At 37.8% G+C, this 14992-nt stretch overlaps 1 protein-coding gene across 1 annotated transcript in view; it reads right to left on the bottom strand.

Annotated features, from left to right (window-relative positions):
• Bbox1 (gamma-butyrobetaine hydroxylase 1) overlaps positions 1-14992 on the bottom strand; it is a 47822-nt gene that overhangs the window by 23621 nt on the left and 9209 nt on the right. Inside the window, exons 3-4 of the mRNA XM_057780195.1 lie at positions 13955-14069; positions 1969-2167 (exon numbers count right to left, since the gene is read on the bottom strand). Of these exons, the coding sequence (XP_057636178.1) occupies positions 1969-2167; positions 13955-14069 (314 nt within the window). The remainder of the gene's footprint in view (positions 1-1968; positions 2168-13954; positions 14070-14992) is intronic.

Here is a 14992-nt window from a genome sequence, read left to right as displayed (position 1 = left end):
AAATGAAAAGGATACTTATTTTTCAACAATATATTAAGGGCCTTTTGTGACATAAAACTGTGAGAGTTCAGAGGTTGTACAGCACCCGAAGTTCTACTGTCTATGTCTAGAAGGGTCCCTTCTTCTCCACTAGAAGTTCTCAATTACACATGAAAATCATCTGCTGAGTTCTTAAAGTCCCAAGGCAGTGGTCAAATATTGCTCATGTTAAAGGAAAGTTCTGAAGATAGGACCCAGATATCTGTAGTTTTAAAATGACCTACTCCAACATGTTGCCCAGGCCGAGACACAGTATTTTAGGTGCCCTTTAGAATGCTAATGAAAGTCTCTGAATATTTTTTTCAAATCTCATGTTACCCAAACTTGAATATCTCTTTCTTATACCACTGAGAAAGGGAGCAGAATAGAAGGATAACTTCAAAGAAAATACTGAATTTATCCCATTCTCTTGACACCAACAGTGATAATCAAGTCTGAAGTAGGCAAGCAAAACAAAATCAGCATGACAACAAAACCCTGTGCTAGTTATTGAGTTTAGAGAATTAAAGATTGCAGAAAATATGGAGGAAAATCTGTGGGTACAGTTGTGAGGTAGCAAGAAAGGGAAATCTTGACACAGGTGCAGGTGCAGAGTGAGAGAGCTTGGGAAGATTGGATCATCCAGGAAAGGTGCAGTGGGATAGGATAAACCACCCCAGCTAAGTAGGAAGGTCTTGGAAAAATAGAATCAAGAGGTCTAGTAGGTCTGATTTGTTTTGACAGTGGATCATTACTATTTATTCCAAAATATTTCACAATATTAGATCAGTGGCCAAGTTATTAAGTCCCTTTATAGGACCTGTAGAAACAAAACAAAACAAATGTCAAACCATAAATCATGATTAAGATTCTGACCCCCAGTTAGATGGGTGATTGATTTGGGTTGAGCTAAGAACTTCTTAAAGAGTACCCAAACTGGTCACTGTTATGAAATTGTGAAGTACATTGGAATAGAGTCAAATGCTTGTTGTTCATAAGTGAAAACTAAGCAAAATAACTTGAAGAAGATTTATTTAGAGGTATTCCGTTTAGTTCAACTCAACAACTTATCATGTATTTTCTTCGTGTTATTAGCACTGAAGTGGGGCAATCCTGTATTTATGCTTTGCCTCATTTATTATTCCTCATATACATTTGGATTACCAGTTAATCCTTTCAGTTTCATATTTCCTACTCACAAACTGAAGGATAGTCTTTATTTCAGAAACTTTAAAGGAATTAAAAAAATATTAATAATTTCAAATATTTCTTCCCATTCATTGGTCTATGATTATTGAAATATCTACAACAGCATAAGTTCTTGTAACTGAAAAAAACCTATATGCATTTCTAATAAAGCAAATCTACTAATAGTATAAGTAAATCCATATACTAAGGGTCGGGGGTAGGTTGTCTATGTCTAACCATGACATAGTCTTTTGCTATGATAAACTCACTAAAGTGACTGAGGGTACATGATTGAATGCTACTAATCATCTGTGCATTTTCCTCTCCACTAGGGATAACATAACCCTATGATATCACAGCCTTGCATGTCTGAAGAGGGAGAAGACTTCAGCTAATGACGCAAAGTACAGCCTGTTTTTAATCAGTAGATTGCTGGCATGAGAGGCTTAGGCTGTGTGTTTCTAGATCTGGTTTTTCAAGAAAAGATAAGTCTACATAAATTTCAAGTCTCCTAGTTTTCGAGTATTAATAACTAATTCCATTTTCCTTCAACAGCTTATGGGCCAAACCAAACACATCTGAGTAAGACTGTGTCCTCTAGTGTGTAAACTTTGGCTTGTGAAGGTCTCTTTCACTGCTAATATTTTCTACAATATAAGCACAAGAGTAATTGCAGTTATCTTATAATCAAAGCCTACCCGCTCTTGCGGATAGACCCAACTGTATTTGTGATGGCAGAACCCAAACCATTTGAAGACTCACCCATAGAATGTGAGGTACAAAAAGCCAATCCTTTTCCCAAGTTTTGTGATCTCTCCACATTTGTCAGCTGCTCCAGTGAGTCTCACAATGCCTACTCTCTTGAGGCTAGAGAGCCATTTGTATGCATGCTCATCATCTTTTAAAACATCTCCAAAATTCAGAGTAGGCAGCTGAAGCTCTGAGCCCCAGTATTGGCATTCTGTGAATTAAGAAAATTAAGAAAACTTGATTATCTTGTTTCTAGATAAGACACTAACCTAAAAAGAAAACACAGTCATTGGAGTTAATCTTTGATTTATCATGTGTTGGTCATATCAGAAATTCTGGTCACTGGGTCTTTTTTCTTTGGGGCTGTGCCTATTAAATTCTTCTTACTTATAATATGTCTGGCGTACAACAGGTATTCAATAAGTCCAATCTATTCAAAGATATGTTCATTAGATGATGACAAAATGGCCTTTCATATCTGTATCCTTAAGACTTCTTAACCCAGGAAACCATAGTGAGATACAACAGGCAGGTTACATTGTCTGATTCCAAATAGTGATAAAATTAGGTTTCTGCCCTAGAACGACATTATGACTGTTCTGGCAGGAGGGTAGGGACAGATTCTTCTTCCTCTTATTTCTTCTGCTTGGATGTTGTCTTGTGATCAAGCTGTTGTTTGAGGTCAACGCGATGGAAATGTGTTCCTGGAATGCATTGGGTGGCAGTGCCAAACAAGAGAAGGTCAGATTTCTCTTTCTTTGTTCTCTCATTCATGATGATGAAATGCTCATAAATATGCTTGCTTCAGAAAATAGAAAGGAAAACAAATTATGGGCTTGAAAACCTTAATTCCCTAAAAGAAGTAGAACGCAGAGGGAATGTTTGCTGGTCCATTCACGCTCTTTCTTTACTGGGAAGTAAACAGCCTCAGCACAGCAATCCTTTTAAACACATAAAAAGATGAGGACTCAGAGTCTCATTATCATGAGCGATGCTGTTTCTCTAACTAGGGAACGTGTTATATACGGAAGACATATCCGATGCCTCTAGTTTAAAAATGGAGAATGGATCAATGATTGTTTCTTCCAGTAGTTCTGACTTGGCCTTCATTTTCTTTTTGAGGTCCACACAGAGACTTCTGTTCTAATAGAAAACTTTTAGAAGATAGGAGCTCTAGCTGTGGGAAGATATATACGGATGCACAACCACTTGCTGCTCCTCCGGCAGTTACAGAAGAGTATCTGCAGGAATGAGTCATGCGTTTATTTAGGAAGACCTAATCATGCTGCTAATGCATATAGTGCCCACATTTCTGGATTATTACACATAACAGCTTACATATTGAGCCAGAATTATTGGATATTTTCATATTGGCTTTGGTATTCCTATTCTCCCTCAACTATTCCTATTATTGCCTTAACTACAAGGAATGATTCCAGCTCTGTGGATAGCCCCACAGAAGTTAAGTAATTTCTATATGAATATTTGCTTCAATGTTTAGAAAAATGTTTTGTGTTGTAACTGAAGCCGCATAGGCAGGTGCTGTAGCATGATAACGTTCAGTAGAATGCTCTGAAGTGATGGAAGTATCTGTGTGCTCTAGTACCAGAGCCACTACTAATGAATTGACCCTTGATATATGGGTGATGGAATGGGGAATTGTTTTTCATTTATTTGCTTTTAACTTTTAGCTAAAATTTGAACCCTGGAATGAAACTTGTATTGTATTAGACAGGGTATGATGGGTAGGAAATTGAGGTAGAATTGTCTACCTTTGAATCATTGTTCTGCCTTTTATCAGCTTGTTCCTAGGAGTCTGAGTTTTAGCTTCATTTGTTAAACAAGGACTATTACAGCTTCTCTGCAGGACATTTATAGATCTGTCATGAGACTACACAGAGACTCTGTTATGACACATGGCACAAAGTAATTTATAATGATAGTGCAGCAACTGTTTGCTAACAATTTCTGGGAGTTATGCAAAGGGCTTGATGCTTTAAAAATTTATTTTTTTAATCACCATAACAAATATGTGGGGTAGATGATTAGTACTAATGAATTCTGGAGAAGGACAAAAGTAGCACAAGGTGTATAGATAGCAGTTTTCAGTTCTAGGTAGAAAATCCAGGTGACTGATTCCCAATGTCTAGCATAGAACTTGATGGCTTGAAACACTATCGTCATGAACATTTTTTGAGGTTGTGGTTACATTTCTCACTTCTTTTTTCCTCCCTCCAAACCTTCCTGTTAACCCCTAACTATTCTCCTTAAATTAATGACCAGCCTATTTTTTTTTCAAAAATTTTTATTGCATTAATGCATGTATATGTATTCATATATTCTTAAGTACCACTCGTTTATTCCATATAATGTTACTTGAATGTATGTTTTTAGTACTGATATTTGGCTCTAGACAACTAATTGGTATACTTTTTATTGGGGAAGAACGCCTCTCTCACTCCCAGCTCTTCAGTTGCCTATAGTTCTTTGTGTAAGGTTGAGACCTCATGAACATTTCTTTTATATTGTCTATTGGAATGTCCATAGATTTATCCTGTTCCTTACAAAAGAAATGTAATAGGTAACAAGGAAAGCAGGGTAAATTATTCTGGGGAATAACTTTGTTTGAAGTTGTTTAGGCATGGGTGTTTAAAGATAAACTTTGCAACTAGTTGGACTTTTAAATGCAGAGAAAACATTAGGAAAAGGACTCAGCTGCACAATATACAATATCACTTTTCTCTTTGGATGAAATCAACATGTTTTTTTCATATTTAAAAGAAGTTTCTCTTCTGTAACTCCTGCCAGTGTATTCAACCCCCCTTTTTTTACTTTAGTAAAGGTTAATATCATGCTAAAAATTCAGTTATTATGGGAAAAAATAAAGCTGAAATTAAAATTATTTTCACAACAGAATTTTAATTAGTTGTTTTCTATAATAGTCTAAGTAGAAGTTTCTTTGAGGAGAGTGATGAGGTTGATACTTATTCGTGGGTATAAGAATAAATATTTACATTGTACTTAGGGATTATGCTAGTGTGGTAGAGTAGAGTAGCAGTTGCAGATTCTCTGCCATTATCCAGGACTTCACTAGCCCCAGTGACTCAGCTAGGTTTCGGTGCCAAGCATGCTTTTCTTCTTGTTGAGTATGTCTTAAATCCAGTTAGAGAGCTGTAGGTTATTGCCACGGTGTGCATGGCACTACTGCACTCTTAGGGCTATTGTGTTATGTTGGTGGTTGTTGAAGCTCTTCTACAAATCATCTCCCACACCTAAGGCTCAGAGCTCAGTGCAGATCAGGGAGTGGAAAGACAGTCAGAACCAGAGAATAACAGAGCTTGTTCTAAGATTGTGTCTCCTAGTAATGTCAAAAGCTATATAACATCTCACCAATAAGAACCAAACAAGGACAGTAACAATAGACATGCCAAAGTAGAATGGGAGAAAGACCATGGGGCTTCAGAATTTTAGACAACTAAGGGATGTTGCAAGCAAAAGGAAAAATTTTCCCTGGGAAACGCACATCAATTTATTATCTAATACCAAGTGGTTGGCCCTGAAAACATACATACAAGTAGCATTATACAGACAGAACAGGTTACTTTTAGGAATATATATGAACATACATATATGTCCATAACAACAACTAATATAAAAGGTTATGAACTTGAAAGAGAGCCAGGAAGTGTATGTAGTAGAGTTTGGAGAGAGGGAAGGAAAAGGAGAAATGATATAATTATATTATAATCTCCATACATAAATAAAAAAAGGAAATTTCAAAGATATAAATTACACCCAAGAAGGATTTATTTAGGACACATGCTATAGATATTTAAAGGATGTTTTAATGAAAATTTTTTATATGGGTCATTATCCCATTATAAATATGTATACTTTCTTGTTTAACAGTATAGAAAGCTGTAGATTCTTGTGTTATTCTCAATGTGTGTAACATTAACTGTATTTACATAGAGGCGTTAGTAAAACCCATTGGCAACCCAACACCTAGCACAGTCCAAGCTACAAACAATTTTTAATTTAAAGTCTTGATTATCATAGTGCAATGATTATTTTTCTTCATTTTCTGTGGGGCTGAGATTGAGCCCAGAGCTCTGGCAGGATAGGCAAATGCTCCATCTATCTTTTAAGTTCTACAGAATTAAAAATCCTTTTTTTTTTTTTTTTTTTTGGTTTATCGAGACAGGGTTTCTCTGTAGCTTTGGAGCCTGTCCTGGAACTCCCTTTGTAGACCAGGCTGGCCTCGAACTCACAGAGATCCGCCTGCCTCTGCCTCCCGAGTGCTGGGATTAAAGGCGTGCGCCACCACCGCTCGGCCTCAAAATTAAAAATCTTAAACCATATTTTCATTGTAGGAGTACCTACAATGCCTTCTTGAAACCAGAGACCAAAGGCCAAAGGCCATCTCAGATTGGGTAACAGACTATCACACGTCACTACTTAAAACATGACTTGCATAGATGGTACTGTGAATAGCTGGTTGCCAAATCCAATGTACGATCTTAAATATAAGTTATTCTAATCATCACTGAAAATTAATACTGTGTTTCACTAAACCTGTCTTACAAAGCGTTCTATGATGTCCACATACAATACTAAACATCAACATACAGAGAGTGGTTTCAAAACATGTTCCCATTTTCCTCCAACTGCAAAAGAGAACTCTCAGGGGATGCAAAAGAAAATACTTTTGAGTAGAGTAAAACATTTGTCAGGAGAATATATTAAGAACAAATTTAAGCTTCACACTTGGGTCTGGATATATAAAGAGATGAGAAATGATGGCATGTGTAAGGTATGGCCACCCCTCCTCATTTAACTTATGGCCTTCCTAATGAATACTTCCTCAAACATGCACTTCACACATCATAAAATTTATGATCCGGCTACATGCCAAATTTCAAGGAGCTGTTTGTGTAAGGGGTCCTACTGAGGGCTAAACATCACATTCCTGGTCCCTGAGTTATAGTTCAGAAAGGAAAAGACACAAAGAAGGTCTTTACTTAAAAATTCACGAGCACAGAAAGCAGGTTTTCAAAGTGTTATTTCAAAAATTTAGTACCTCCTGTCTACCCGCACCACGCTGGGCTTTTGGCTCTGAAATGGCTTATCTAATGTACACAGCGCCAGTCAAGTTTTTACTCTTTTCTTAATATCTTCATAATATGTTATATTTATTTTATAACAAATATAGTTATAATATAAGTATCATTTTATTATATTTCAGTTTTTATTATGAATAACTTCTAAAGGATCCACTAAAACCCAATTCTGATCCTTAAAAGAGGAGAGAAGTCAAAGGAAAGAATTGGGGCTTAGAGTCTCTTTTCTTCATTGGATGGAGGTTGTACTCTTTTATCTCTTGTCCACTGAACTCTACACACCTTTAAAATTCTAGTCACTTGTTCTTTCTGAATGTTCAGATGAGATGTGGATTTGAGGATAAGTTTGTGTGAAGCACAGAGAGGGAAGAAAGCCCTGGAACAACTGTTAGTGTATGGCTCACTGCTGTTGGCAATGGTGGTCACGAGTGTGGGGCCTTAGGAGACACTACAGTACACATTATTAGTGTCTTGAATATGGAGCAAAGAATCTGAGGACATCACACTCCTCTTCTTTATTGATTGAGGGCTGCTCTTCCTGGCATCCACTTCTGGGTCTTTCGAGCTAAGACTATTTCCTCATACAGGGAGGGAGACTGATAGTTTCACAGTTATGGGCTGAAATGTGGCAATGGCCTCTGAAATGGCTGGCTTGAGGAAGCATGCTGGGTCTGCCAAGCAAGGGTGAGGTGTCTGTCTTCTTGGCTTAGCCTTCATACCATACCACAGGGCTTATTTCATATTGAAATCTTTTTCAACATCTGTTTGTTGAAAAAGATTACCTTCACAATTAAAGACAGGTATTATTATTGAGCTTCCTGCTTCGAAGTTTGGATAGATAGATAAAGAAACAAACACAAATATATAATAGTAAAATTATTGTGCCAAGTGCCCGTGAAGCTTGTTACAGTGATAAACAGCTTCTGGGAGTGGAGAGGGAACTAGTTGAGACACAGCGCCTTATCTCTGCCTCTCCCACCAGATAGCAATGGACAACAGAGATCATGCTATTGTTAATAGGAATGAGGGGGAGAGTACAAAGCAGGCTTTGCAGATCAAATTGTGCTCTACATCTCAAATCTTTCCTTTTTATTTTATTTTAAAGATTTATTTATTTATTTTTATGTGTACAGATACTTGATCTCCTTGTAAGTGTACTTTGTGTGTGTATGTGTGTGTGTGTGTGTGTGCAGTGCTGCAAAGGCCAGCTAAGGGCATCATATCTCTTACAACTCGAGTGACAAATTATTAAAAGCCACCCTATGGATTATAAGAATCGAACCCTGGTTCTCAAGAAGAGCAATCAGACATTCTAAGCTCCGAGTCATCTCTCCAACCCAACTCTAAAGTCTAGAGTGAATTATATGTGAATATATAAATGAGGCTTCTAAACAAGTTTAAACTTCTTAGAAGAGAAACACGTTTTCCCTTTTATGATGCTGGAATAGTCTACATCCATAGGCCTTTGACAAGAATGGCTACCTTCGTGAAGAGTGCAACACAGAAAGCAATGAGGTGGCATGTCTAGAATGTTTAAAGGTGAAAAGAGCACTTAGGATTCCAGAGACTATTCTAAGCACTAGACACTGGTCAATTCAGGAAATCCTTACAACAACTCTTAAAATGTATGCACTATCATTGCTCCTGTTTACAGAGATGGACATGAGCCCAGAGCCCAGAGAAGTGCCCAACATCACCTAGCTAACTTGGGTCTGAACTTGATGGAATACCCAACCTCCCTGGCTCCAAACATGGAGGAGAGGAGTTATACATTGAAAAGAAGTCAACTCCAAGAGATGTAATTTCACCTTACTCTCTGCCTTTGCTGTGGCTATCCCGAGTAATACTCATAATATGGTCACTGAACAGAGTTTGATTTTAATTGCTTGGTATGTATGTATGTATGGAGTAGTTAATTGCAGATAAACAGCAAATTTCACAAGCTTCCTCTTTATGTGGAAGCAGTCAATTTGTCACCTTTCTTTTAAAGTTTTATTTTTATGCACATGTGTGTGTTATGTTGTATTGTGTGTGTGTGTGTATGCCATGTGTATGACTTCCCACAGAGACCAGAAGCAGTGTTTGATTCCCTTAAGTGGGAGTAACATTTGTGAGCTGTCCAGTCCGGGAGCTGGGACCTGAACTTAGGTTCACTGGAAGAACAGGCTGCATAATGAACTACTAAGTCATCTCTCCAGCACTGCCACTGTTCTTTTAGAACTTCAGCTGTATATTTAGAATCACACAGAATACCGAAGTCCTTGAGATGTCATAGAGACAGCTAATATACTATTTCTCTAAGGTGACTAACCCCCTTTCTCCCAAACAGCTTTGTGGTTTGTGAGACTCCTTTCACAGCCTTCTCTGTTTTCTTTTGGATGTGTTTCAGTTTGTTAAAGTCCCCCAATTTCCTCAATGGAACATATTTGTAACTGGTCTTATTCATGCCTCCTTAGTGAGCTCACTGGTATATATTATAATATATAAGCTCCTATCTCTTAACAGCTTTAACTTCATTGGCTCATATTAGCTCTTCTGTTAACCAGAAAGATAGGATTTGAATATTATCTGAGTATTCTCTCCCCATTATTCACATACTTCGTTTCTGAAACTGGTTCACTGCAAAATTCACAAGTTCACCTAGAGATGAAGATGCACGTCCCACCTGACAAGGATCTTGTGTCAAAGATAATGACTTGAGCCGGGCGGTGGTGGCGCACGCCTTTAATCCCAGCACTCGGGAGGCAGAGGCAGGCGGATCTCTGTGAGTTCGAGACCAGCCTGGTCTACAAGAGCTAGTTCCAGGACAGGCTCCAAAACCACAGAGAAACCCTGTCTCGAAAAACCAAAAAAAAAAAAAAAAAAAAGATAATGACTTGAGATTTGAATGGCCAATTTGGGCTCAACGCTTCCAACTGCATGACTTTTGGGAGACAAGAAACTCTATGTTCAGCCTCCATTAGATAACATGGCAAGAAAATAACCTATTGAGGTATGAAAATAGAATGAGATAATGCTAGTGAGATACAGCTGCTCCACTCCCTGGCTGAATCTGCCTTTGAGCAGCAAGTACTGAATGTGTCAAGATGAAAACAGAATGGAGTGACTGCTCTTACTGTATGGCCGTGAATCTATAGTTATAAAACACACAAAGACTTCTAGCTATTTATCACTTTCTCTAGTCTCAAGTTTCCATACTTCCTCGTATATTTTCATCTCAGATGGTTTTCCTCATTTTAGTGTGAAAAACGAAAGAACTCAGAAAAGAAACCTCGTCTACTCTCACCGCCACACTCACGGACTTGCTCGTGACTGTGTGCTTATCATTCTTGGAGAAATTATAGATAAGTCTGTACATTTTTTGGTCCCTTACACCACAAAAATATAAATGCCCAAGGGCTAACGTCTTCTCCTGTTTTGCTCCCTGTTGTATTTTCAACCCAAGTATTTGGCACCTGTTATTCAAGAGTTACCCATCAGGACAATGAATGAACAAATGAACCATGTGTGGTAGATGTTCAACTCAGGTCATGCAGCAAGTACTTTTATTTACTGATAGATCTTGCTGATACAAAATTTATGCTTTAAATGCATTTTGAATATCTGCTCATTTATTTATCTGGAAATGACCATATGCCAGGCACTGACAGTCAAGTTTTAAAATGATCGAGATTAGAGAAGAGGGACTGCCCTCTACTCTCCTGCTAGTAAATAATATGTTTCTCTAAATGCAAATTCTATGCTCATCTTCTCTGCCTCTTAAGCTCCGATTGTCTTCCATACAGTTTTTTTGTAGAGCATGCTGTGGCCATCTTTCTCCCCTTTCCTCCCTTCCCATGGTTCACTTCATAGATACACAGCCATGACCAAGGCCATTCTACAAGGTTAACCTGATCCCTCTACTCCTTTTTGTAGAGGAGGCAGGTTAAAGTAAAAGAAAAATCCAAGAGTAGGAGGAGTTAATGGACTTGGAGTCACTTATGATAATACATTAATTTAATCAAAAGCAGGTAGACAAACACAAAGGTATACAACAGAGAGGAAAAGCTTACAGCAAGCATCTGAAACCTGTGAAGGTCTTGAACTCATTTGTCTGGTTTGTCAATAGACAATCAGCTGAGAGATAAATGGAATGGTATACTTGAAAAAAACTATATTTGGAAAAAACTGATCTTTGCCTTCAGTCTGTGGATCAAGCAGTGTATGCGAACTACTTCTTACTCTGGCTTTTGACATCTTTGTTGCTCTGAAATTTCAATATCCAACTCATTTTACTTTCTTAAATTTATCCTTCTGTTTTCTGCTTCTGTGTTTTTTTTTTTTTTTTTGCATGCCTTTTTCTCTGTGGGGATTTTCTTCTTTCTCTCTCTGCCTGACGAACTATTGTTTAAAACTCAGTGTAAGTATCAAACTCTCACTGATACATATTCTTTGCTTTATGTCATTGTCTTCAGCACATGGTCTTAATGTATTTAATGTATTTTATGTCCAGACTTCCTTTTTTATCTTTCTATTTCCTTAAACCTTGGTATTGCCTGCAAAATAAATAAATAAATAAATAAATAAATAAATAAATAAATGCCAAATGTCTGTGCAGCTGAATGGACATCCATGAGGGAAAGGTTATTCTCCATATCTTCCTTTTAGCCTGGAGGGACAGTCTGGTCCTGTCCACAGCTGACTGTCATTTATCCTTGCATTTTGTGTTCGGCAGCCTGTGCCAACAGAAGGAAAGTGGTGTGCATCTGGACTCCAGATTTTGTAAGCACCACAGCCCTCATTCCAAGGGAGAAGCAGAGGAGGAACATTGCTATTGTGGCTAAAAAGCAAAGCACTTTCCCCAATGGAATCTACTTTGTTTACATGCTTCAGAGAACTAATATTTGGAAACACACATTGGAGCAGGGTATTAAATTCTACAGGCAAAAAGGCACCCAACCAGTACTCTAAAATTGGCCCATCAATGTCTTCTTTTACCCATCAACTGCACAGCTTGGGAATATAATTTTAAAATGAATCTTATTTTAAAGCATCAAAACATTTTCCAGTGTCTACCCAGCAGCCAGTTTTCTTATGTTATTCATGCTTACAAGCTGTCACTGTGACCAGGTTTTTCCACTACTTAATGGAAGGTACTATCATTTCCATCTTGCTACTGCCTGGTAGTACTGAGGAATGTAAGCTATAAAAAACTTAACTTGTCAGGAAATATTAATGCAGGAGGTGTGGCCATTCCTCTTCCAACATTTAAGAGCTTAAGCTGTGATAATAAAAAGTGTTGACTTTTATTTCCTGAAATGACACAGAGAAGAACTTGCAGGCAATGAAAGCAAAATCCAAATGGATTACAAAACTAGGGTAGAGTTAAAGAAAAAAAAAAAAGAATACCAGAGAACACATTCAAGATATTGCTATTGAATCAGACAATGGCTATGAAATTATGTTATTGAGACTCTTTGAAAAAAGAATAATTTCTCTGTATACTCATGTATTTTCAATCACCTAGTAGAGCTAGATAAAGGAGAATGGATTCTTGGTTCAGATATAACAGTGGAACAAATCCTTGTAAGCTGTCACAGTGGTGAAACTAAACCCTTAGAGGACTTTAATTCTTGACAAGACTGATGTGCCTTAAAGAGAAGGGAAAAACGGTGGTACCTTGTTACTGACATCTCCAGGATAAAGGAAAGCTGTTTAGCAAGGTGATAATAAGCAACATCTCTACTTCCATTGAACTGCTATAAGACTAGTTTTAAAATCCCAGACAGTTATCACATGCGAAGTTTGGAAGGAGTAAAAAAGAACCACTTTTAGTAAAAGACTTAAAGGTCCCCAAAAAGGTGGCGTAGAATTCACCCAAGTGATCAGTTCCTGAAAGGGGTGGTGGTCTGATAAATGTTGACAGAGGAAAGAAGATTCAGCAAAATGTGCTGGGCCAATGTACTTGTGGCAGTCGGGGCTCCAACAGACAGGCAGAACTCATGCACGCTAGAGTTTGCCTTTGACCTGCACAGCCATAGGTCGTGATCTGTAGAACACTATGAAAGATATCACCCTCGCCAACATTTCCATTTGTCCTGTGTTACTGTGCGTTTCTTAGAAGTTTTATTTTAAATTACAGATTTGTTTTCAGCATTTGTTTTACCTATGCTCTGAGAGATAACACTCCCCTCCCTGCCCTTTGCTACTGAATTTATCTTTTGATTTTCTCTAAACATTTTTTCTCTTCACAGATTTTCTGGAGACTTATATAAATGTGCTCTAGAGAAACAGGTTTACACACACACATACACACACACACGCACACACAGTCCTGTGCAAGCTCAATTCTGCGCTCATTGATTCTCAGCCTCACTCACATAATCTCACCCGGGTAAGAAGTGTCCTTTGTGAATTTTGTGCTGTTTTGACTTTAGGCCTTGTTAAGAAGGGCAAACTCTCTCTGGTTTACTCTGCTCCTTTGCAGAGGGCACAAAGGCAACATCTTAGACCTCCAGTCTATCTGTAGATGAGAAAGTCCAAGTCCATTGTCCTTTTTCCTGCTAGGGCTTTAGAATGTTGACATCTGCTCTGTTCTCCTTTTCTATTTTGCCCAAATGATTACTTAACATGTTACTAACATGTTAAAAATTTCTCATAAATTACAATATTATTTTAACCAAGATACAAAGGCTTGAACTTTCTCATAAGCAAATCCTTAGAAAGTGAGATAGAGATATAAATACTCATTACATTGATCCGATCATTTTGTGATATATGTGTATATAACATCATTAAACAGTGTCCCATAGTTACACCCAACTCAAATAACAGTAATTCTCTTCAAGTAATTCTTACTATAAGATTTTAACACAGACTTCAGATGATGGCAATGTTACCTGGTAAAAACAGTTCTTCTTGGAGTCTTGTTCTGGCCTGTTGGGAAAAACATCTTTTCTTCAGCCAATTTGCTTCAAATTCACTGTAATGCTCGTTGGGCCATGTGATATAAACCTTACAACACAGAAAGCAATTATCATCTATTTGTCCATTGCACAACTATACACTTCTGCCTTCTGCAGTTTATTTTCTTCTAAATGTTATTTAAAATTACCAGCGAATACAATTAAACATCACTCTTCCTTTCCCTCACAAGCCAAAGGTCTACTTCTGGTGCCTAAGGCCGATGAAACAATGTGTAAGAACTAGAGTTTTGCTCACCTGACATTTCTGCCTTACATACTCTAAATATGTGATCCTCAAAGTTTCTATGAGAGGGCAAGGCTGTTAAGAGAAGTGGGAATAGAGGACTCAAGCTGAGAGAATGAAATAATGGGGAAAGGACAGGTTTTCTGATGACGTTTGTTCTTCTGGTGAGAAATTGGAAATAAGGAAGAGAGCAAAATGGTTGATATCATAGCTGGTTGATCTTGAATAATGCTCTTAAGGCTTGACTTCTTATACACCGACTCACTAGTTTGGATAAATAATACTAATCAGTGTGATTTCTGAGTTGGTGTTCAATGCTAGGGAGTATGATAAACATTTCTACCAAGATTATCTCACTGAATTCTCATATTTATGTGAACAAATTCCATGTTTTTCTGGCTCGATAGAGGAGTAAACTGAGTGCCAGATACACTGGTTTTATGATATAAATTGCATGATTGTGTTTCAAGGCCGTTGCCACTAAAAGCAAAAAGAGCAAAGTTGGACATTTTCTTTTCTTTTTTTTTGTTTTTTGTTTTTTGGTTTTTCGAGACAGGGTTTCTCTGTGGTTTTGGAGCCTGTCCTGGAACTAGCTCTTGTAGACCAGGTTGGTCTCGAACTCACAGAGATCCGCCTGCCTCTGCTTCCCGAGTGCTGGGATTAAAGGCGTGCGCCACCACCGTCCGGCCGGACATTTTCTTAAAATGATAGGAGTAAAAGGCAAATAA

The sequence above is a fragment of the Chionomys nivalis genome, chromosome 9 (genome assembly GCF_950005125.1).
Source record: "Chionomys nivalis chromosome 9, mChiNiv1.1, whole genome shotgun sequence".
In the NCBI taxonomy this organism is placed as follows: Eukaryota; Metazoa; Chordata; class Mammalia; order Rodentia; family Cricetidae; genus Chionomys; species Chionomys nivalis.
Note: the sequence above shows the minus strand (reverse complement) of the source record. Positions and strands in the feature narration are given on the sequence as shown.